General features: G+C 42.7%; 2 protein-coding genes across 4 annotated transcripts; one reads left to right on the top strand and one right to left on the bottom strand.

Annotated features, from left to right (window-relative positions):
• Window positions 1–22,025, bottom strand: LOC108111387 (transcription factor kayak). Of its 3 annotated transcripts, none has more exons than XM_017220822.2 (3): window positions 21,097–22,025; window positions 2,419–2,743; window positions 1–2,353 (listed from the first exon to the last, which is right to left on the bottom strand). In XM_017220822.2, exons 1-3 carry the CDS (start codon window positions 21,334–21,336, stop codon window positions 1,140–1,142), a joined length of 1,779 nt encoding a protein of 592 aa, XP_017076311.1. In that variant the 5' UTR covers window positions 21,337–22,025; the 3' UTR covers window positions 1–1,139. The 3 variants fall into 3 exon arrangements, with proteins under 3 accessions (XP_017076311.1, XP_017076312.1, XP_017076310.2); XM_017220823.2 differs by lacking the exon at window positions 21,097–22,025 and adding an exon at window positions 11,368–11,891; XM_017220821.2 differs by lacking the exon at window positions 21,097–22,025 and adding an exon at window positions 3,237–5,208.
• Window positions 13,714–15,206, top strand: LOC108111389 (protein phosphatase PTC7 homolog fig). Its single transcript, XM_017220824.2, has one exon. It carries the CDS (start codon window positions 14,153–14,155, stop codon window positions 15,122–15,124), a length of 972 nt encoding a protein of 323 aa, XP_017076313.2. The 5' UTR covers window positions 13,714–14,152; the 3' UTR covers window positions 15,125–15,206.
• Window positions 22,026–22,220: the final 195 nt, after the last annotated feature.

The raw sequence follows: 22,220 nt of genomic DNA, 5'->3' as shown, positions 1-22,220 counted from the left end.
TTTTTAGGTTTTTCGGTGTTTTTATTTTATTTTATTTAATTTCTGTAAATTTTGGTGTTTTTCTGCCCTTATAAGTGCATTTAATTTACTATCGATCGGTTTGGTTTTAAGATAGATTGATAATTTTGAATACAGAGAATTTACTGAGGCGAGAGTTTGTTTTTTTTTTTGTATGTTTTTACCTGATCAGCTTTCATTAGATCGTATTTGGGTATACATAATACATAATTACATATTAAATAATTGCTTTGCTTTTGTCATTTCTTATAAATGGTATTTGAAAATAGCGCATTTGTTGCGTTTAGTAAAAATATATTTGGGTTTTCTACTGCAGCTTACAGAGTACAATAAGTATATTTATCTCATTTCACATTTGCTTTTGCTTTTGCTTTTGCTCAATATAAAACTTGCTTTAACGCGATTATTGTTTAGGTTTAAACGTAATATAAACATATATATATATATATATTTATTAATATATATATATAAAGTGTTTGCATTTCTTAATTCTCTCTCAAGGCATTGTATTTAGTTTGTATGCTGAATATATATTTTGTTTCTATATTTACGCGATTCGTTTAAATGTACAATTTTAAAACCGGCTTAGTTCCTTTCATTACACGCTCCTGTTTTGCTTTCTACTTTCTTTTATCTGGTATCTTTTGTATTCGTTTTATAATAAATATCACAACGCATCCTTCAAATCTACACTCCCTAAAATCCTTATCATTTTCCAGGCATTACTGCATTACTGCATGCATCGTCGATCGTTCGCATTTGTATATTTTTTGAAAATATATAACACGCAATGAAAAGGTTTGAAAATTGCACAAAATACAAGTACATAACATATGTAGCTCGGCGTATGTAAAGGACATAGCAAAAATCATAAATTAACCATAATAAAGATAATAATACAAAAACATTACAGTTAACGAAACAAAATATTCGTTACGATTACAAAAATGAAAACGTCGTCTACAAACTAGCAAAATGTTTTCTTGGTTTCTTTTTTTTTGTTAGCAAGTGTAAATATAATCGCTACGCTTCAATTATATAAAACTTAACTTAATCCTGACTTGACCCCCCAACTGGTGGACCCCCTATCCTCCGGCCCTGTCCCAAATCCTGTCCTGTGGTTATAAGCTGACCAGCTTGGATGGCTCGGCGGTGGGCGTGGGCAGCTCCAGGGGATGTTTATTCGTGGAGGAGCTGTTCGGCACAAGGGGTCCGGAAACCGGGGTCAATCCAGTGCCACCGTCCATTAGGGAGTCAAAGTTGAAGGTGCCCGTCGACGGCGTCTGGATGGGCACACCCTGAATCTGCGTGGGTCCGCCCGACTTGTTGGCCAGGGTCAGGTGCATGTTCTGGCTCAAGGGTCGCTGGAAGGCCAGCGTATTGGGCCGCTCCTTGGGCACCTTATTCAGCGCATTAAGCGTGGGACTGTTCAAGCTGCTGCTGCTGCCGTTGGTGGTCACCGGAAACGCGCTGCCAAACCCTCCGGGAGCCGTGCTCGTGATGGGTGTCTGCAGAGATCCCGAAGAGGCACCGGTGGGCGTCATCAGCGTGGACATGTGAACATGCGGCATGGTGGACATGGGCGGCAAGGCGAAGCGCTTATTGGGCGGTGGACCATCCTGGTCCAGACTCGAACCAGAGTCCAATCCACCGTCCAGGGGCTCATCCTTGATGTGCATCAGCAGGCTATCGATGTTCGACGCCGGCTTGAGATCCAAGGGCGAGTTGCTCCTTCCGGTGGAGTTCAGCGTAGCATCCATTCCGGTAATGGTTCCATTGCTGCTGTCATTGCTGTTGTGGTTGTGGTGGCTGCTCGATCCGCTGCCACTGCTCCCGGCACTCAAGAGTCCGGCAGGAGCAATCAGCCCATTGTAGGTAGCCACGCTCAGCAAATCGGAACGCACCTTGTTGCAGGTGGAACGATGGACGGCCAGTAGGTTCTCCAGCTGCTTCTTGCTGTTCGTGAGGAACTCGATCTCCTTGCGCATGCCGTCGCCCCGCTTCTCCAGCTGCTCCACCTCCTCGGTAAGCTCGTTGGTCTGGTCCACGCGCCTCTTGCGACAACGGGCCGCCGCCTGCTTGTTCCGTTCACGGCGTACCGCTCGCTTCTGCTCCTCCTCCGGAGTCATGTTGGCCGATCGGTTGGGGCGTCTGCCGCCTCCACGACGAGCCGGGGTGTTTGAGGTATTCGCGTTGCTGCTGCCAGCCGAAGATGCTCCACGGGTGGTGGTCACGGCCGCCAGGACATTGGTGAAGTTGTTGGCACCGCTGCCATTTACACTGCCACCCATTATTTGGCCATTTTGGTACGAGGTGCTGTCCGTATGGGCACTTGCTGCAGGAGGGAAAAGGATTTGGTTAGTAAAGGTTCAGAAAGGGATATTTACGAGATCTACTTACAAGTATCGGTTGTGTCCTGCTCCTCATTCATCTGCGTATCGTTGTACGAAGCATTGGAATCCTCGGACTCGCTTCCGGGCACCAGGCTCACATCGTATGGCTGCTGACTTGGAACGGTTAAAATTCTATTTCCGTTGGCTTCATTGGCACCCGCAGCATTCGGCAGCACCACTGGCACTGCAAATCCTGCGCATCCAGCTCCACGATCATTTTGCGTATCCGAAATTATCTGGAAAAAGGAGTCCTCGATGCTGCGCGTGGTGGTCGGCGTCAACGTGGGTGTCGTCAGCGTGAGGACACTCTGAACGGTCTCAAAGTTGCCGAGCTGTAAGACGGATGAAAAGTTATGATTAGTATTGTAATCCATAGGGTTTTAATCAATATATTGCGATAAGGATAACATAAGGCCTTTAAAAATGTGTGAACACCCAAAAGTCTTTTTGAAGGTTTCCAAAGATCACTCAGGACTATTATTAATTGCGAAATTCTTGCATTGGAAACACACTGAAAGGTATTAATCATAGAGTCTAGATTTCACTCAAGATCAAACACACTTGTTAAGAGCGTAAGACCCCATTGCTTATCCGTACATTTCTGGGAATTAAAGAACGTGTTTTTCGCAAAAAAAACTAAAAGAAAACAGAGAGAGGACCCAATCCAATCCATCACTTTGTTTATACTTGACCCCTCTCCCCACAATTTGTTGTTCCGCATTTGTTCTATTTTCGGCGATGAATAAGTACGCACACCGCTTGCCAATTGTTTCGCGCCCAAATTTATCCGAATTTCGATAGCGATTTTCACGGCGATATTTGTACCTGCTGTAGGAAAAGCTCGTTGGCGAGAAAAGTGGCGATTTCACTGGGGTCCATTGCAAAATTATCGCTGCTACTGTTATTGTTGTTGTTGTTGTCGTTGTTCGTGGAGCTTGTTGTTGCTGTTGCAGACGTTGTTGCTGTGGCATTGCATGTTGCTGCTGTCGTCGTGGCTGTCAATGGATGTTGTTGTTGCGGTGGCTGTTGCTGTTGTTGCTGCTGCTGCTGTTGTTGCTGCTGCTGCTGTTGTTGTTGATAATAATTAATAGGCAAGCAATTGTTGTACTCCTGTGGTTGCTGCTGACTAAAAAAATTCTGCATTTGGCACACGGCGGCCATGGCAGCCGCATTGTTGCTGTTGCCGGCGTAGGCGCTACCAGCAACATGGCCATAACTGTTGCTGTTGCTTGTGCGCAGTGGAAAACCATTGTGGGCAAACGATTGCCTCAGTTGCTGTTGCTGCTGCTGCTGCTCCTGATGTTGCTGTTGTTGGTGTAGCTGTTGCTGTTGCTGGTAGGCAGGCTGCGTGGGCAGTTGCCGTTGCTGATGACGTAACAACTGCTGCTGGGTCTGCTGATGTTGTTGTTGCTGCTGCTGCTGCAGCTGTTGATGTTGCTGTTGCAGCTGGTAGTGTTGCTGCTGCTGCTGATGCGGCTGGTGAGGTTGCTGGTGTGCAAAGTGCAGCGATTGGTGGTAATAGGGATGGTAGCACGCATTGTGCGCCCTACCGTTGAGATTTTTCATCATTTGTTCGTTGGTTTTTGGCCTCTATCTATCTCTATATGGCTATTCTTAAATATTAAGTATACGCATTCACGTTGCGTATACGCACAGTTGGGCGGCTGACTAGTATTCGTTAGGGGTTAAGCCTAGCTAAGCTAACACAACAATGTGGGACAACAATGATATATATTTGAGTTATATATATATATATTCAAAATCAACAAAAACAAATCTAAATTCTAGCGTAAAAATGTTTTTATGTACAAAAAGGAGACGAAAGCTCCTTTGTAATGTGATGATCCTTTCTTGTCTTTATGTTTCCGGTTTCTTGGTTGTTGTTCTTGATGTTGTCGCAGTGTTGCTATAGTTGCTTGAAAATTCGTTCGTTTTTGGCTCTATTTTATAGCTTGTATATATAAGTTTCGTTGTTTTTCTGCGTTGGCTCTACAAAAAAGGTTCGTTTTTTCTTAGCTGTGAGCGGATTTCGTATATATTCGTTGTTCGGTTGCTCAGTTCTTGAAGTTCTTGCTCTCCGGCGGTCTCAGCCGTTTGACGATAAGCGTTTGCTGATTTCGCAAAGGATTGAAATGTATATTCCGGTCGGCGAAAGCGCTCATAATCAACGCAATATATCGTAAGTGTGCGAGGCTTTAAATCTAATGACACGTGTCCAGTTCAAATCAGGTCACTGCTCAGCGAGGGCCGCGATAAATACCACACACTTTGGATTCGGATTCGGGTTATGTAATAATTATGCAGATTTGAGGCAAATCTAGAGCTAGAGCAAGAGTAAGAGGGCGCGGGCTTGAGCCTTGGGCTAGTTCGTAATTCCCATCCGTATTTCTCAAAAATCCTTGGCCACGGGCAACGCCTCTCAAAGTTATGCCTCCCTTTTTCGCTTTTATTTCTAAGTTTAGCTATATATATATAATTATATATGGGCGTATATATACATATATGTTTCGATCCACGCGGCATGCAACTGAGAAATGTGCGTCGTTTCTATATATTTCTCCTAACTCGATTCGTGTTGTTTGCGTTTGTGTTTCGGTTTCTGTGCTTTTGTTTCTGTTTCTGTTTCTGATTCGTTTTGGCAATGCACGCGCGCTAAAAACAAACCGACAATTGCAATTTTCCAAATTTATTTTCGTTTCGTTGTTCGAGATTCGAAATCGAGAAAAGCGCGCGCGCGATCGCTTTTGATTGTTAGAAATTTTCTAAACTTCGATGGTTCGTTGTTCGTTTGCGACTGAATTGGATTCTGAATCTGAAATGTGAATCTGTATCTCTGGTGAGCGAAATTGGCAACGATCGAGATCGAGAGATCGCTGGGGATATGTGCACATATATAACCATCCATCTAGAGAACCCGGAGAGCTGTCTTCTGGGTGTGTGCCTGGTGTGCCGCGAGCTGTTTGCTCAAATTAGAAGACAGCCGCTGGGAAAATCAAATAATTTTAAACGCTGCCTGCTCTTAATTGAGCGGCTGCCCACACGACGACCACGCTCGCCATTCTTTTATAGCAAAAAAGTATATATTATAGTATAGTATAGTATGGTATATATATATATATATATATATATTTGTGTGTGGGTTAGTTCCGATTTGCCGTTTTTACAGCAGCTCTTTCTCTCCATCGAACAGCCTTTCATTCGCCCATAAATCAAAGGCCACAACAACTCAATGTTTCGCCGAAATCATTTGGCAAAAGTTATGGTACTCAATATAGACTATATATAAATATATATTCATAGTCCCGTCAGATGACAGATGTCCACCGAACAGGTGTGTGCGTGTGGGACATCCACATTAACTAACTTTTCAGACCCCCTGTCTCGCCAAGAGTGTTTATTTCCGTCGCCAGCAAGTTGGCCAATACGCTAATTGCTAGCCTTTGTTGTGGGCTAAAAACATTATTGCACTTAGAGAAAATTAAGGGATGTGTCTTGCACTTAAAATGAAATTTGATTTTACATTAAGTTAAGATTAACTTTACAAATATTAATCAATAAACATTAATTAGTTGACATTTCACGATTACATTTCTCTCTCTGCAGGGCGTTGCTGATTGCGATTGTGGGCTTATTTATTTGGCGATCTTATCGCCGAGCAGCCGCGTTTCCCAATCCCAAAGGCCGTTCCCTTATTGACAACAAACAATCGATTTTATTCTTTGAACGCGCTCTTTTTATATATTTATTTTTTGGAATTTACTTTCAAGTCGCCCGCCCTGAGTTTCTGGTGTTTAAACACCTTTGCCATATTGTTTCGGGGCACTTTCGTTTTAACCCACTTTCCTTGCCAGCCAAATTAAGTTTCAATTTGCTGTTTGAACTTGTTCCCTGGGCACATGAACCGCATTTAGCCGATGAATCACTCAATTTAAGACATATACTACACTCGTATGCAAAACACGATGATGATAAAAGTGACAATACGAACTACTGGCAATCAAGAGCCGCGAATTGAATTGTCTAAATTGATGCCTCGGCTCAGTGGCAATGTCGGCGCTGGCCGAGATCTCTGTTATCGGACGTGGAGAAGAGCTGTGGTCGCCGAGTTCACATCTGGGGGTCAATTATAAACCAAATGGAAGCAGCAACGAGCAGCGAGCATCGAACACCCAGCAGTGACAAAAACACTGACGTAGTCAACTAAAAAACCAAATTGCTGACTAATTTGTTGGGCTGCAGCATGGGGTTAAAAAAAAACCAACAGAATTCAAATCTATGGGTTTTCTGCATTTTTTAGATTGTTTTTTTTTTTTAGATATAAAACAACTTTATTTCTTTAGAAGAGCAAGTACTTATATCGCCAAGGAATTCCCATGAAACCTAGAGATTAAAACTTAAATTTCTTTCCAAATCAAAAAAACATTCAAGCTCAAGGCGTTTTCCTGCGTTAATAAAGAACTTCTTGGAAAACCATTTCCACGGCTCCTCTAATCAGTTCCTTTTAAATCCATGCCCGCATTCATGCCCGATTTGCATATCAACTGCGACCTTGACTCTAATTAGTTCAAAATCAAAATTCAGAAGGTGCAACAAGTTGAGTGCTCAAGAAATGCTCGGGCCCGAGACTTTGCCTTCTGCTTCAGCTGACGCGTTGGGCTATTTTTAAGCCAATTTCAGCCTGACAATGACGTAATGATGGCACAAAAACAAACTTGGCATCATCAAAGGCAGCAGAAAAACAAAACAAAAACAAAACCAAACCGAAAAAAACAGGCGGCGACAATTTGTATTGTTTGTATCAAAAGTGGCTAATGATTGTGAGGAGCGGGAAAAACAAAGGCTAACAGCCCCGGCTAACATAGGCCTGCGTCTCGGCCGTATGTTAACCAAAAGTTAACTTAAAAGTCAGCGATTCAAACTCGAATTTCGCCTTTGTTTAAACGCTTTAGTTGCCGTTGTTGTGGCAGCAGCGGCAGCAGCAGCAACAACAGCGGCAGTTGGCATAAATTAGTTGGCAAGCTTGTTAAATACTAAATAATACGAAATACGAAATACGAAAATTGCATGCTGAAGGTCGACGCTTGTTTAGTTAGAAATGCGCATAATTATCAGAAAAAAATAATACAATTTTGATTTTTCAATTGGCCAAGACTCGACAAACTGCAGCTCCAGCATTGTTTGTGCCTCAAAGTTGCTGCAATGTCACAGCGGGCGAAATAAAGCGAGAATTGAAAAGTTGACAAGTTCAAGAGCGGCGTCTTCGGCGTGATGGGAAATACAGAGGGAGAAACTTATGCCTTTTCTTAGTTAAATAAATATAAAGCAGGTTTAATAAGATAGATTTAAGATAAAGAAGAAGGAAGTTGATTTGGTGATGATTTCTAGCACTTAACTTATGTTTTGGTAAACTTTTCAGATTGTTAGTTACCCAATAAACGATCAAACAAATACTATATATATATAACCATATTCCATTCAGGTTAAACCTTGACAGTCTTTAAATGACTTCAGCTTTCTGTGCACCCGCAACTTTGTAATTGCAGTTGGCTCGGCGACTTCCCTTGACGACGAGCATAATTCCAGATATGAATTTTCGCAAGTCTGTTGTATGAACTGCATATAAATGCAAATTCTGCGAATAAAACAATTAACGCAAAGGAGGGGCAGAAATCATATACATATTGCTGTTTTGTTTTTCATTTCATTTTATTTTATTTTATTAACGCTGTTTCTCTGCTCTTTCGCTGGAGAATAAGGAGAACGTGACCGCAATGCCCAAGCAGAATGGCCGATCGGCGTGTAGTGTTGACTGTGCTAAGTGCCGGCTGTCCGCTGGCGGTTGTCGTTTGTCGGTTGTCGGTTCTCGGTTCTCGGCTGATAAAGCCCAATTTCCCCGCCTTTACCCGCTGGCCCAAAGAATTTTTGGAGTGGCCCAGAGTCAACGGCCGGCAGAAAGTCGACAAAAGTCGCATCCACACGGCGGCTTGCCGGCCTTTTTTAGGCACGCAAAACAAAAACAGAGAGGCCCCCCTTATATAACCAACATTTATGCAAAATATGTACTAAGTATATTTGTACATATATACAGAAAGCAGCGCCGTCATTAAAATCACTTGACGTTTGTCCATTTACGGAACGCCCACACAACCGAAATTGAATTAAAGTTTAACATTTCTCGCTGCCTGGCAGCGGCCATAATTCAAAATTTGCCCAAAAAGTGCAAAAAAAAAGTTTAACAAATAAATTTGCAGCAGCTTTCAGGATTCTCAATTCTGAATTCGAGTCCCTCGTTTCGGGGCTTTAAGTTCAGTGTCAAATTAATCAGACTTTTGTTCCGAGGGCGTGGACAAGGGGAAAAACAAATTTGCATGAGATATTAAACAAAAATAATCAGCAGAAAAAAAGAGTGAAAATATTTATGTTCTGCCTGTTAAGCAGGCCGTTGACCCTTGGTTTTTGCACATTTTATTTACCTGGCCTGGGCGTAGCCAGGCACTTTAATCGATAGCACATTAAGATGGCTTAATTAAGCTGATTTGGCCAACTAAAGTGGTAATTACAGGCAGGCAAACGTGCAGCTAATAAAATGACGCGACACTGGTCTGGGAATAATTTATTTAAATGCATTTTGTCGCGACTGCAAACCAAAACCAAAAAAAAAAGGAAAGGAACACAAAAAAGGGAAAACACTGGAAATGGGGGAGGCGAATTTATGGCAAAGTTTGCAGTTCGAGGAAATGGCAAACAAACGACGCGTCTTTCAGGCGCCAGCAAGGACAGGCCAGCAAGAAGCGCAAAAAGGACGAACAGGACGAAGTGCAACCTAGACACAAAGGAAGGGAGCCAGGCGGTAGTAGGAGACAGTAGTAAAAGTTGTTTTCACTTTCCATTCGAGGGGTATTGGCTGTTGGTTCTTCTTGTTCTTCATTCTTGTTTTGGCCAATTCCTAGAAGGACATGACCGCAGCCATCAAACGCCAGGACATTTGCCAACACGAAATTACCAATGGCAGCAAGGAATAGGAATAAAAAATTGGACATCCTTAGACTTCAATTACAGGGCAGCACTCCCAATCGCTTTTCCCTGTCAAATTATCTGCAACGAACTTTTCTGGCAGCCGAGAGAAGACGATAGACGATAGAGCAGTGCCAAGTTGCAAGTTGCAGGGGATTCATTAAGAGGAAACTCAATTAAATTGACTGGAAATGCAATTAAGTGCAATGGTAGACACATTTAATATTAAATTTGATCTTAATTGAATGCAGTCTGGTTCGCATGCGCCATGGATCGGCGGTTCCTCTACATATATAATATATAAAGTAACTCCAAAAAGTGGATAGTTTTTAGGCCAGTTCTAGAGGGTGTAGGCGCGCTGCTGTAGACAAAGGAAAGTTATTGTCTGCCCTCGAATTCTGCCAAAAAATAAAACGCTTTCAAGTGATTTCTTTCATGTCAAACCTAAACGCAAACCCAAACTCAAACCAATCGAAGCCACCCACATGAAAACCCGAAAAAACCATTGCGAAAGTCCACATTAACCCCCTCAAAAACCAAGGCAGACAAAAGCATTACTTCAAGAGCAGACCAATACCATATTCAGTTATTCAGTTAATTAAAAGAAAGTTGGACTTTGGCTCTGGGATAATGCGGGGGCGCCGCCGCTGCTGGTTACATGTTATATTTAATGGAAACATTTGAGAGCTCGGGCAAGTGTTTGACTTGCAGCCTGTCACTTTGAACCGCCCCAATTGCCAAGTTACATACGTGTATATATCGTATATAGAGGGTCTTATACCGCCGAGTATCAAGTGTCACGCGAGTGTGTTTGAGGTTCACAAGCCAAAGGGTCACACAATCGGACCCTCCGCCGTCCTACACTTTCTACCATTAAAAAAGTGGTAAAATTAATCCCCCTTGTCGCTCGGAAAGTGAAAAATAATGTGCATATATGGAAAGCCAGAACGCAATGCAGCAAACTTGATAAATTGTCACGAAAATCGCACGTGTGCGATATCAGCGAATGGCGCCGCTTCCATGGAGAAACAGACCCAGAAACAACATTACCATTACCAGACCCATGCCCAGACCCAGACGCAGTCCAAAAACCCAGACCGGATCACTGGACTGTGAAATGCAATGGCTAAAAATGGCCAAAAAAAAAAAAAAATAAAACAAAACCAGCGGAAAAAAAACGGCAAGAAACCGACTTTAAGCCGGAAAATGTTAACTGTAAATGGTGGCATGAAATCGCAACGTGATTCCACGTCGAGGGTGATTTTTGGCAATAACTTTTCAAGTTGCGGCAGGGTGCACTTGATTTAATGAAATCGTACACGCTAAAATGACTTGGTTAATGGCAGAATCGCAGAGAAGAGGGAAATATGATCATAATCTTGCAATATGTTATAGTTTAGCATTTAACAACATCATTTTACGATGGAGTTTATCAAATGGAAGTCCATAATCAGTCACGTAGCGCCCCCCCAAAAAATTCAAATACAAAAATACGCAATACAATAATTTTCATTAATTACGAAACGAATGATGGATGTGCCTACACACAAGCCCCGAAAACTAACACTTGCCACAGCCAACAATGAGTCCCTTATCGCAAATAAAAAGTAAAACAATTCAATTTCGGGTAATGATCGAGAACGCAAATCGGGCGATTGGGAATGGGAATAGAAATATGAATAGAAATAGGTTGGAAGCCCTTATCGCAGAGCTAACCAGCATTATGTATTTACAGAACTAGAAAAACAATCGGAAAATAAGGGGATCTCCAGTTTCCAAGAACTCAATTGGCCAGAAGATAAGCCCTCGTGCAAGTGTACCCATAATGTAAGCCCAACTAAATAGAAATATTAATCACATTGGAATTCTAGAAATTTCACTGATAACAACCCGCCTTCATTCGGACCAAGCTAACTTGATATAGGGCTAAAACAATGCTTACCACTTTTGGCAGCGGCGATAGCGGCATGTTGAAGAGATACTCTTCGTTGAACATGTAATTGTCCAGCGTCATCTTGTCGTAGATCAGTAGGTCTTCCGTTTTGAATTTGTTTCGAAAAACAGGAGGTTATTTCAAATGTTTTTCAAGTCTCGAGTGACTCAAGCGATTTCTGGCGAAATTCGCCTTTGTATTCCGCACACCGAAGCACTGGCAAAATGTATCTCTATCTGTGTGGCGAATGTATCTGTATCTGTATCTGTATCTGTATCTGTAGTTTCCGAGTGGCGCGCGATCGTGCGAATTATTTGTGTTGTCTGTTTTCAATATTTCCCAGAATTCTCGTTCTGTTTTTGTTGAATTTTTGTTTAATTTTCAGGCACCGCACATGCTGAGAGAGAGTCGCAAATTTTCGCACACACTCTGGCTGGCTTTTCACGTAAATTGCGCGACTTTTGATTTATGGCGAACGAATTTCACACTTTTCCCGAAGCGTTTGGCTCGGTCGACTTGTTTAGACTAAATGCGTCATCGTCGACTGCTGGCTTTTTATACCAAAACCCCGAGCAGAGCCAGTTGAGCTCTTTTATCGCACTCACTGAGCGAAAGACTCAGAGAGTGGGGGCCAGAGAGCGGGAGAGTGAGTGAGTTGAAAGCTCTTCAGCTCTGGCATTTCCTGAGCAAACTCTATATAAAATGCCGCTCACAACAGATATACGAACATACATATATACATATATATCTCGGGTTAAACCCGCTGCTCTATAGCTTTTTGGATATTTCAATTTTTTAGGGGGTCTCACGTGCCCAGTTTTTCTTTGACTACGCTTTTTGTTTACCCGATTCTTGGCCCGATTGCCAGGTTTATCTTATCGCCCCGGCCAGACAATTTAGTTATGACATAAGCAACTAAATTTAAAGACCCCGGTAAACCCCACCGAACTGCAGCCCCACAAAAGCGCCATCCGATGAATGGTGCGCCTTTGTGGCTTACCTCTTATCGGGAATAGCTTTTCGAAATGGGTCGTCGGAGCCGGGGCCAACAGCCATCCGATGTCGATGTCGTTGTCGTTGTCGCCGGCTGCGGCTCAGGTGGCTCCGTTCTCCATTCCATTCTCCACCTGCAGGTGTTGTTTCTAGGCATTTATCTATTGATATGCCAGCTTTCAATAAATATTGATGGGGCCCCTGCTTTGGCCATGTAAAAAAAGGCCACGTTGACCTTGTGTCGCCACTTACATGAGCAACCCAACGCCAAACCCAATCCCAAACCCAACCCCAAACCCAAAACAAACCCCTTTGTACATACGGAAAAAAGCGAAGAGGGGTCTGCGGAAAGTGCAGCCGAAAGTGGGTCATGTGACACTGGACATTTGCGGCTCCATGGGGCTCTGCTCTACTTACCTGCAACGAGAGAGAACAAAATTCACAGTCAATTAGGATTCGGATTCAGATTCGGATTCGGGATCGGAAAGTCTAGCTAGGCATGCTGGCTGACCCAGAATTTAAAAGTACATACTAAGGCTTACGCGTGGCTTGATAATAGCACCTTATCACTATGATTCAGAGGCTGGGTTTTCAAAGGAACTCAGTTTTGGAAATACTAAGATTAGGCCGGGCTGATTAGAGGGCCAACCAATCTTAATGATTCAGAATCTTGAAAAACATATTATTCATTTTAGTTCGTGTTTTTTCTAAGTTTTAGAATGCAAATCTTGATATTAAATTTAAACAAAAAAAAACAAGGATTTTGATGACTCTGCCTGCAGACCTTTGCGAATTCTTGATTTCTATTATCAAAAGTAACTTTTCTTATACAAATTCCAAGGAATATAAAATGGTAAAACTTAAAGTTTGAAAAAGACGGAAGTAGCAATCTAAAAGTTACTTTTTTTGGGATTTTTATGCGGATGTTGCGAGGATTTTTAATTCCGATCTCAGTATCTTTTGCAGGAAACTGAAAACTCACTCTTGACGTCACTAAAAGTCAAGCCCAGTGATAAGAAAGTGTCGCGACTGACGTCTCGACTTCCAGCTTTAGATAGTCCGGCGGCATTCGGAAGCCGGAATACGTAGTATTCTTTTTATAACATCCAAAATCACGTACCGCGACCCTGCAATTATGGCACCAGTGACCTGCGCAGGAAGTGGGGCTAAGATTTCCTATTAATTTGGCAGACACAACGGCCAATAACAAGTCAAATAATGAATAAGGAGCGATTCTGCCGAATACGATGGGAATGATAAGGCCCGTATCTAAAAGCCGTTTACATCAGTGGGTTTAAAATAAAATTATCGTTGCGTATTGTTTTCCTTTTCGCCGATAACGCTATGGAAAACCGACGGCTGATAACATTTGCAGTTCCGTAGCCTGATCAAAACTTCCGGTGATGATGGGGGCCTTTGAGTCCACAGTGTCGTAGGCACCAGCGAGATAAGATTGAACAAAGAAATCAAATCTACCTATGACAAATACCTCGACTCCATGCCCATATATGAACAGGTTCTATATCTGGCCTTACGATTAACCAATGTTTATGGTGTAAACAGAGACCGTAGTCCGCAAATTGCGATGATGATTACGATTTTTATAACTACAATTACAAAGAAAGTTGATTTATATGATAAAGTATATAAAGTACTTTCCAGAAAGTCCAATCTAAACTGATTTTAGGAGGCCCTTTAAACAGATTTCTTATAAGTAAACTGACAGTACCAAACTTTATTCAGGAATTTCCCAAAGATAAACTTTTTAAAATTCCAGTGCTTAGAGGAAGAGAACCGCAAGATGATGACCACGATGCGTTCCCGGTTGAAAAGTTGGCCCCGCCTGCTGAACCGCTTCGTCCGCCAGCTAAGGACTCCGCTGCAGTTAGCTCGGCACTCGCTGCACCAGCAGTTTAAGCACCTGTCTGTCTTCCCTGCGAAGTCCACGCGGGATCCCTATCTCATAACGGTAGTACAAGGAAGGTCCAAGAAGCCGCGTTTTCCCGGTGAGGGGGCCAGTCAGCGGTTTGGCGAGGACAGCTATTTCGTCAGCTCCACGCCCTTGGCCGAGGTAATGGGAGTGGCAGATGGAGTGGGCGGATGGCGGGACATGGGCGTGGATGCAGGCCGCTTTGCCAAGGAACTGATGTCCTGTTGCTCCGGGAAAGCACAACAGTCCGGCTTCGATGGACGCAGTCCTCGGGATTTGCTTATTGCCGGCTACCAGGAGTTGACCCGCCGGGAGCATCCAGTGGTGGGCAGTAGCACGGCCTGCTTGGTGACAATGCATCGGAGGGACTGCACCCTTTATACCGCGAATCTAGGAGACAGTGGCTTCTTGGTGGTGCGAAACGGCCAGGTGCTGCACCGGTCGCAAGAGCAAACCCATGACTTCAACACCCCCTATCAGCTGACAGTGCCTCCGGCGAACCAGAGGGATTCCTTCTACTCTGACCAACCGGAGATGGCAGTGTCAACGCGGCACTCTCTGCTTCCGGGTGACCTGGTGCTCCTGGCCACGGATGGCTTGTTCGACAACATGCCCGAGAGCATGTTACTGAAGATCTTAAATGGCCTGAAAGTGCGTGGGGAACAGGATCTCCTGCAAGGGGCCAATCAGCTGGTGGAGAAGGCCCGTGAGCTCTCCTTGAATGCCACTTTCCTATCGCCTTTTGCCCTCAAGGCCAGGGAACACAATGTCCGCTATTCTGGCGGTGGGAAGCCCGATGACATAACCCTGATCCTGGCCAGCGTCGAGGTGCCAAGTGCTTGACGAAGCCTGTCACCAAGTAGGTGGCTACGCCAAATATTATTCCATGTCTTTCAGCAGTCAGTGATAAAAAACCGTAAATATACTTTTTTTTTTGATTTCTTAGGTAATTCCTTAGATATATATAACTCATACGCAGTGTTGCCATTATTACGAACTATCTTAAAGGTAACTTTACTACTACACCTATTAGTATTCAATCATTGGGACTTTCCGTAAAATTTTCACTACTATCTCGACCCCAGGTGTACTATATAGTTTTGTTTATAAAGACGCCGATTCGTGTGTGCCTATATAGATGTTCGTTCATTCAGCAAACGCGATTATGAATGGGCCGTAGCTACAACCGATTCCACACACACTCACATCACCTCGCCGGGATGACTCATCGCCGTTTTAACCAGAATTCGTGCGTTTTGTTTTTTCTGTTTTCCATTTTGGCCCACTTGGTGGACGTGGGTGTGGGAGGGACGGGACGTGCCACGGCCTAGGGCTTTGGGGCTCCACTTGGCACCCACTTGCCAATATTTCAGCTCAACCAAACCCGTTTCGATCTGTCTCTCTCTGGCTCTCTCTCTCATTTCTTCGACTCACTCGTTTGAGTGGCTGGCTGAGTGAAAGGCAATCGAGCTAAAAAAGAGCTCTGCAAATTAGTGCACTCAGCAAGAGGAGAGAGGAAGCCAGGCAAAATCAGGCGATGCCAGGCTGTGGCGTTGGAAATCCCAATGCAGCATTGCGAAATTCCCCCCCAAACAAAAGGGGGTTCGATAAAAAAACAAGATGCAGGCGACTCGACCAAGGAATACCTTAAAAGGTAGGGATATTATTGAGAAAGTGGGAAGTTACCCAGAAAGTTTTATTAAATATTTTTACTAAGATATTAGCTGTTAATACCAAACATTCTAATAATAATATTTGTATTAAAAAAAAGTTTATAAAAATGTTTTTTATTCAAATTAAAAGAGTTTATTTTCTTCCATGGAATCTTCTGGAAGGTTTATTTGGATCTGTAAATTGATTTTGTAAAATTGTAACTAAAACAGAGAAAATATCTAAAGATATCTGAGCTTAAGGATGGGTATCGAAAGAGAGATACATAGTATCCCAAGTAACTTCAAGCAATATCTTTCCAAAAACAGGTAGAAAGTTAAAACATAATGATTTTCCTCAGATGCATTTGTCAAGATGCCTCAGAACTGAGAATACCCCAATATTTCAGTTGCATTTCAAAGGAGTTGACACAATCTGGGGAGTGCTGTGTGTGCTGTTGGTCGGGCGTCAGTTCCCGATAATTTCCTCTGGCTTTATCTTTTTCCCCTTTTTCGCACTTTTCAACGCCATGGCGAATCGGAGCTGATGGTGGAGTCCCTCCAGTTCCTGCCCTCACCCCACCGATCGGTTCGGTCCTTCTCCTGACCTCTGGAATGCCAGCGCCTGATGCTGCGCCTCTTCTTGGAATTCCATGCTGGATGACGCGTCACAAAGTGCATTTTGGCAAGCCTGGGGAACACGGCTTGTAAATCTTTCACTGCCGCGTGCGTTTTTAGCCACACTCCACTCGCTTCCAGATGTGCTCCAATTCCGCCGGGCAATCCAAGCCAATTCCACGCCCGTTTCCCAATCCCATTTGCCGGCATTTCCCGGCATTTGCCATTTCCTTCGGAATTAGTCGTATTGTCGATGTATAACTCAATCGAGGGAAGGTCCTACTTTAAGCACTAAGTAGTGGTGCCTCCTCCCACACTTCACCTTTCTGGTTAAGCCATCTCCTTTTGGAAGTTCAACAAACCCAAGGCAACACACTTTGGGCTGTAGCGGAGTCAAGAAGGTATATAAAGGGGATCCTGGATTATATCAGGATTATCATTTTGTAATATTAAACTTGATTTATATATATTTATAAACTTGTCATAATTACAGTAATCACTCAGCTTTTGTGTATAATTTTTAGCGAACTAGCTTTATCAATTTCAGATGAAAGCATGACTCTTGATTTGCCCGGTGTCTATATGCAGAAGATAAGCCATATCAGGGCACTATCTACATCGAATCAGGTTCACCCCCTCCCCATAAACACCGCTCCTGATAAGCTATATATATATATAATCATAGTTTGCCTCCCATGACGCCCCATTTAGATTTCCAAGAAAATCGAAAGCCAGTGCGAAAACACGCAACTTTTGACATTTTCCTTTGCCGTTTCCATATTTTTCGTAGCTAGTTAATTGACTTGATGACATAATGCTCTTGCGGGGAGAGTAAGAGGGGAAGATGGGGAAATTAACATTGGAAATGAAAAGCGATCGCTTTTCTCTTGCTCTCCACTCGTGACGTCATTCCGCGAAGCAATCGTGTGACCAAATTTGGCTCTCAAATGAAGCGAACTCGAAAACCGGCTTCTCTACTTTAAAGTTGTTTTTTTTATCGGCCTTAGCTTAAGTTAAGTTTTAGCTTAGCCATTGACGTCACGAGATAATTTCATTAGCGTAGCGTCAAAATGCACAAGCTAAACGGTCTTTAAGAGGTATGGGATCTGGGTTTCTTAACTGGTGATTTCCCCTAATTGAAAAGTCAAATCTTGGGAAGAACAAAGAGCAAACTCTGTGTAGATCTAGATAAGGCAATAGTCTTGATAAACACCTGATTAGATTTTGCAAATTCATCCTATAAATACACTTCGTATCTAAGGTTTTTTGAACTCACAGAAAAGTCAGCACAAATATTTGGTCAACACAAATTAAACTTGGTTACTAAGTAGATCAAATCATGTTCTAATTCTGGCTTATTAAGTTAAATCCATAAAATCATTAATTGTCATAGAAAATCAAGGTAAAGCTGTGTTTTACCCTGAACAATATAACTTTTATTTACCCTATATTTTCCCAGAAATGTTAAGCCAACTAAAAGTCAGTCAAAGAAGTCGTTTGTGGGTAACAAGTGCTCTAATGCCCATTGCAAGTGCACACTCTGTTATCTATCTAAACTATATATAAACTATATATATATATCTTTCGAACGTGCATTTGGCAACGCAATCGAATTTACAAAATCCCCTGAAACTTTTCCTGGAACAATCGAAAGCCATAATAATAAAAACAAATAAAGGAAAAGAGTAAAAAGAGTGCGAGGACGGGCCAATGCGAAATGTCGTAAAAGTTTCGCCATAAAAAACGTAGGAGTGAATTATATTATAAGGAGAATTCAAAGTCGAGGAACTGAAAGAACAATAATAATTAATTGTTTGTTGTCTTGTTGTTGTGTGTTTTGTATTTATTTATTTTTTTATTTATTTGCTGGCTAAGTGATGGCAGCTAAATCGACGGCGGCGGCAAAGGCATTGGCAATTTTATATTTATTTATTTTTAGTTGATGCGCACATTAAATTGGCAATTTCTGTTGGATATCTGATCGTGATTATAAAGCGCTAAAATACGAATATACTCAAACGTGTGCCTGCTGTATACAGTGATGGTCAAAAATAAAGGAGCTTTATGAAGCTCTTTTTATCTAAAAACATTTTGCTGGAGAAAATTTCGCAGAAATAAATTTTGTACAGATTTTTCCAACATATTCCCCAAATATTTCATTTTTGCGACTTATTTTCCTATGAATTCATCAAAGAAGTGATCACAGAACATGGTACTTGATATTCATGAGGAGTTACAATTCACACTTGATAAACCCCTATTCACTTGACCCCAACTGTGTATACTTAAAAATCTGTAAAAAGGTTATCTCCGCTGCTCGTTAGCCGATTTGCTCGTGACTTTTAATGCGTTTGCTTTTAATGCATGGAATATTTATGTAGCACGCTGCATGTTTTATGCAGCGCAATGCGAAAAAGGCAATTTGAGTTGTTCAAGTGCATAGCGCCATATAGAGCATACTACAGTATGGACTACTACAGTGAACATCCCCTGGCAGCAACCCCATCTCGATCGCACCACAGCCAACCCCATCTCGCATCTCAAACAATGCAACGCGTGAGTTGCTTGACATTCTAAGTGGAATACCAGCGAGATGTTGGCTTGGGCTGGGGGGGGATTAGGGGTTGGAGGTGATAGAAACAGGGGTGAGTCGCAGCATCTGAGTGCCATTTGACCTTGGCATTGGATTTAATTTTATGGCGAAATCAACTGCAGCATAATTCCGAATGCCAGGCGAGAGGGAAAGCGAGGGACAAAAAGAGGAGTGTCTATATGTCGTTTATACAGATGTCTAGATTGGTATTAATCGAGGGATTTGAGTGCTGAATAAAAGACAAGTCTATTTGCTATTTTCGTATTCAAGATTTTCCTTTCAATACTTGATGTGAATACCCATCAAAATGATTTAAGCATTTAACAATAACTGGCTGTTAACATTACCATAAAATATTATTTATTACCAGTATTAAGACCTTATTAAAGCTATAATAATGGTGTAATTAAAAAGTTTATTACAAATAGTTAAGAAAGGTGTGATTGCAAGCCCTCTTAGTAACCAAATATCCATAGAATTTATCCAAAACATTGAACAAACATCTGAGATAAATATGCTCTCGACCACTTAATAGATTGCCGCAGTCCCAAGTGGAATCCAATTAGAAACGGAAACGGAAGCCTTGACCTCAGATCGGTTTTCTTGGCTTATTGGCCACATTGCAGCAATATGAAATTGGCGATGCACGTGTTGCAAACGAGAGTAAAAATATGAAAACCGCACCTACGCCAAAAAAAAAAGATACAGATGCAAAAATTCATAGAGATAGAGATACAAATCCAAAAGAGAGAGAGAGGTGGAACATTAGAAAACAAATGCAAAGAGGGCAACCTTGACGGCGACTACGAAGCAAGTGCAATGAGAGAATGCATAAAAACCCACTCACTCGCTGTCTCTCTCACTACAAATGGCTCTCTCGCATGCGATAAAAGAATCTGTGAACGTGACCGCTTTGTATCTGTGTGAGCTGCTCTCGCTCTACTGCGCTCTCTTTCTCTCTCTTGTCACCGCCTTGGTGTGCGTGAGAGAGCGGCACAAAGTGACAGCGCGAAACAACAACAAAAGTGTAAATTGAAATTCCAAAGATGTCGACAAAGTAAATACGAAATAAAAACCCAAAACGAGACAGCGGCAACAATAACAATGGAAAGCTACAACAAAATGCGCACCACACAATTCGGCGAATAATCATAATAAAAAAGGCAGACGAATATACATAGCAACAACAACAACAACAACAACATCGAACAAAATTCAATATTGTATTTTTTAAACAAGTTTCCAGAGCCGTATGTGTGCCGTGCCGCTGTTTTCCATATATTTCTGCCTCAGCAGCAAAGTCTGTTTCAGCTTTCAGCTTTTGGCGGAGAAGTGCTGAGATCGAGATCCAAAACCGGGGGGAGTACGGAATTATTGCGTTCTATGCAGTACCAGTTTGTACCGCCCGTACCTATCCTCTTCTATCTCTTCTCCTCTTTACCCTAATAAAAGTGAATAGGGAGATTATAGGGGGTAGATAGTAACGAATCAAGAAATACCCTTACTATTGGGTTAAGAGTCCTATCCGCCTTCTTATTGAGTAAATACTAATAAAAACTCATGTTTCTATATAGAATAGTCTTAAACTCTATAATACACTTATTGGCCAAGTTTCATATCATTATCTTGGTAAATGACAGAGTTAAGATAGTGTAAAGTGCACTCTACATACACTATTAGCAGTATTTGTAATAATCAGCTAGGATCAGCTAGGTACAAAGAATACATTCTTTAAAAATAAGATGTAAGATAGAGTATCCCCTAATCAGCACACCACTAAAAGAGTTCTCTTGGCAACCCAATGGTTAGTTCTCTAGTTCCACTTGTGGATTCATTTCTCCCTTGGGAACTTCTAGCTAGAGCACTCCGTATGATGTTGGTTTTTGAAGAAACCCCTAACCCCGGATGATAATACCCAGTATATAGGGTATTCAAATAAAAAGTATCGCACTTACGATAAGATTGCGCACGACAGCCGATGTTGGTGTGGCGGCAGTTGTTGCTATTTTCGTTGTTGTCGCCGTCGATATCGCTGCGGTTAGATCGGCGGGCAGAAAGTCCAGCTCCTCCTCCTCCGACTCCATTTCCTCTCCATTCAGAGCCCGATCCCTGACCCCTTCATCCTGGTCCCGTTCGGGATCTTCCGCCTTTGTGATGGCGGGCTTTTTCGTTGTGCGCTCGACTTTAACTTTCATTGTTTTGCTGCTCTTAATTGGCGTTTATAAACAAAATTTACATGTGCAGCTGACACACACACAGTAATGCACACACACACACTCTTTTAACGGTTTTCCAGTTAAAAGCGCAGAACTGTCTAGATTTTTAATGTCCGGGGACCACGCCCCGCACCACGCACCGTTGTTTATCGAACTTCGAACGACTTTTGCTTGAATATTTCGTAATTTTTACGGTTTTTTCGTTTTCACCGCTCTCACAAACACACAAAATATTCGTTCCTTCTCTTTTTGTTGCAGATAACGCGACAGTTTTGTAATTGCTTGACGGTTTATTGGGAATGTTCTGGTTTTGCACTTGTGAAAGTGTTAAAAAATTAAGTGTAACAACAACAACAAGTTGGATGGATTCCCACAGGGGAGGGGGTTCCTTCTATTCCTTTTTTTTCTGGTCAGCTATCTCGCTTCAACTAGCACTGCTCTCGATGCGTGCGAGTGGGAGAGCACCAAATGGGGCGTGGGGGGTGGCCTGGACTGGAACTGGGCTGGCTAACGAGAGCAAGGGAGACAGAAACAGACAGAGAGAGTGGCGCGAGAGCGAGAGGGAGACGGCCGCGTGGCTTTCCGCTGCCGTTTGCTGCAGTCGAGTCGCGTTGCCTTAACAAAAAGCGAAAAATAACTGAATAACTGAACTGAGCAACTGGCAACTGAACTGCCGACGGATGGCGATGGCAAAAGACCGCTCGCTCCGCTCTGCTCTCCCTGCCTCTCCTCTCTCTTTCCCTCTTTTCCAATCTGACGGGTGACGTCTTGGCCATTGCCTCGCACACACACACATACTCGCGCACTGGCGGCTCACACAGATAAACGCATACAGGCGAGAAGCCTGGAAATTCAAGTTGCGT

The sequence above is a fragment of the Drosophila eugracilis genome, unplaced genomic scaffold (genome assembly GCF_018153835.1).
Source record: "Drosophila eugracilis isolate 14026-0451.02 unplaced genomic scaffold, ASM1815383v1 contig_616, whole genome shotgun sequence".
Classification (NCBI taxonomy): domain Eukaryota; kingdom Metazoa; phylum Arthropoda; class Insecta; order Diptera; family Drosophilidae; genus Drosophila; species Drosophila eugracilis.
Note: the sequence above shows the minus strand (reverse complement) of the source record. Positions and strands in the feature narration are given on the sequence as shown.

Coding starts and splice junctions, on each gene's coding strand:
- LOC108111387 (XM_017220821.2), bottom strand. CDS start 3,980: ATGATGAAAAATCTCAACGGTAGGGCGCACAATGCGTGCTACCATCCC. Junction 2,744..3,236: donor ACGAGCTTTTCCTACAGCAG/GTACAAATATCG, acceptor TCCGTCTTACAG/CTCGGCAACTTTGAGACCGT. Junction 2,354..2,418: donor GCAGGACACAACCGATACTT/GTAAGTAGATCT, acceptor TCCCTCCTGCAG/CAAGTGCCCATACGGACAGC.
- LOC108111389 (XM_017220824.2), top strand. CDS start 14,153: ATGATGACCACGATGCGTTCCCGGTTGAAAAGTTGGCCCCGCCTGCTG.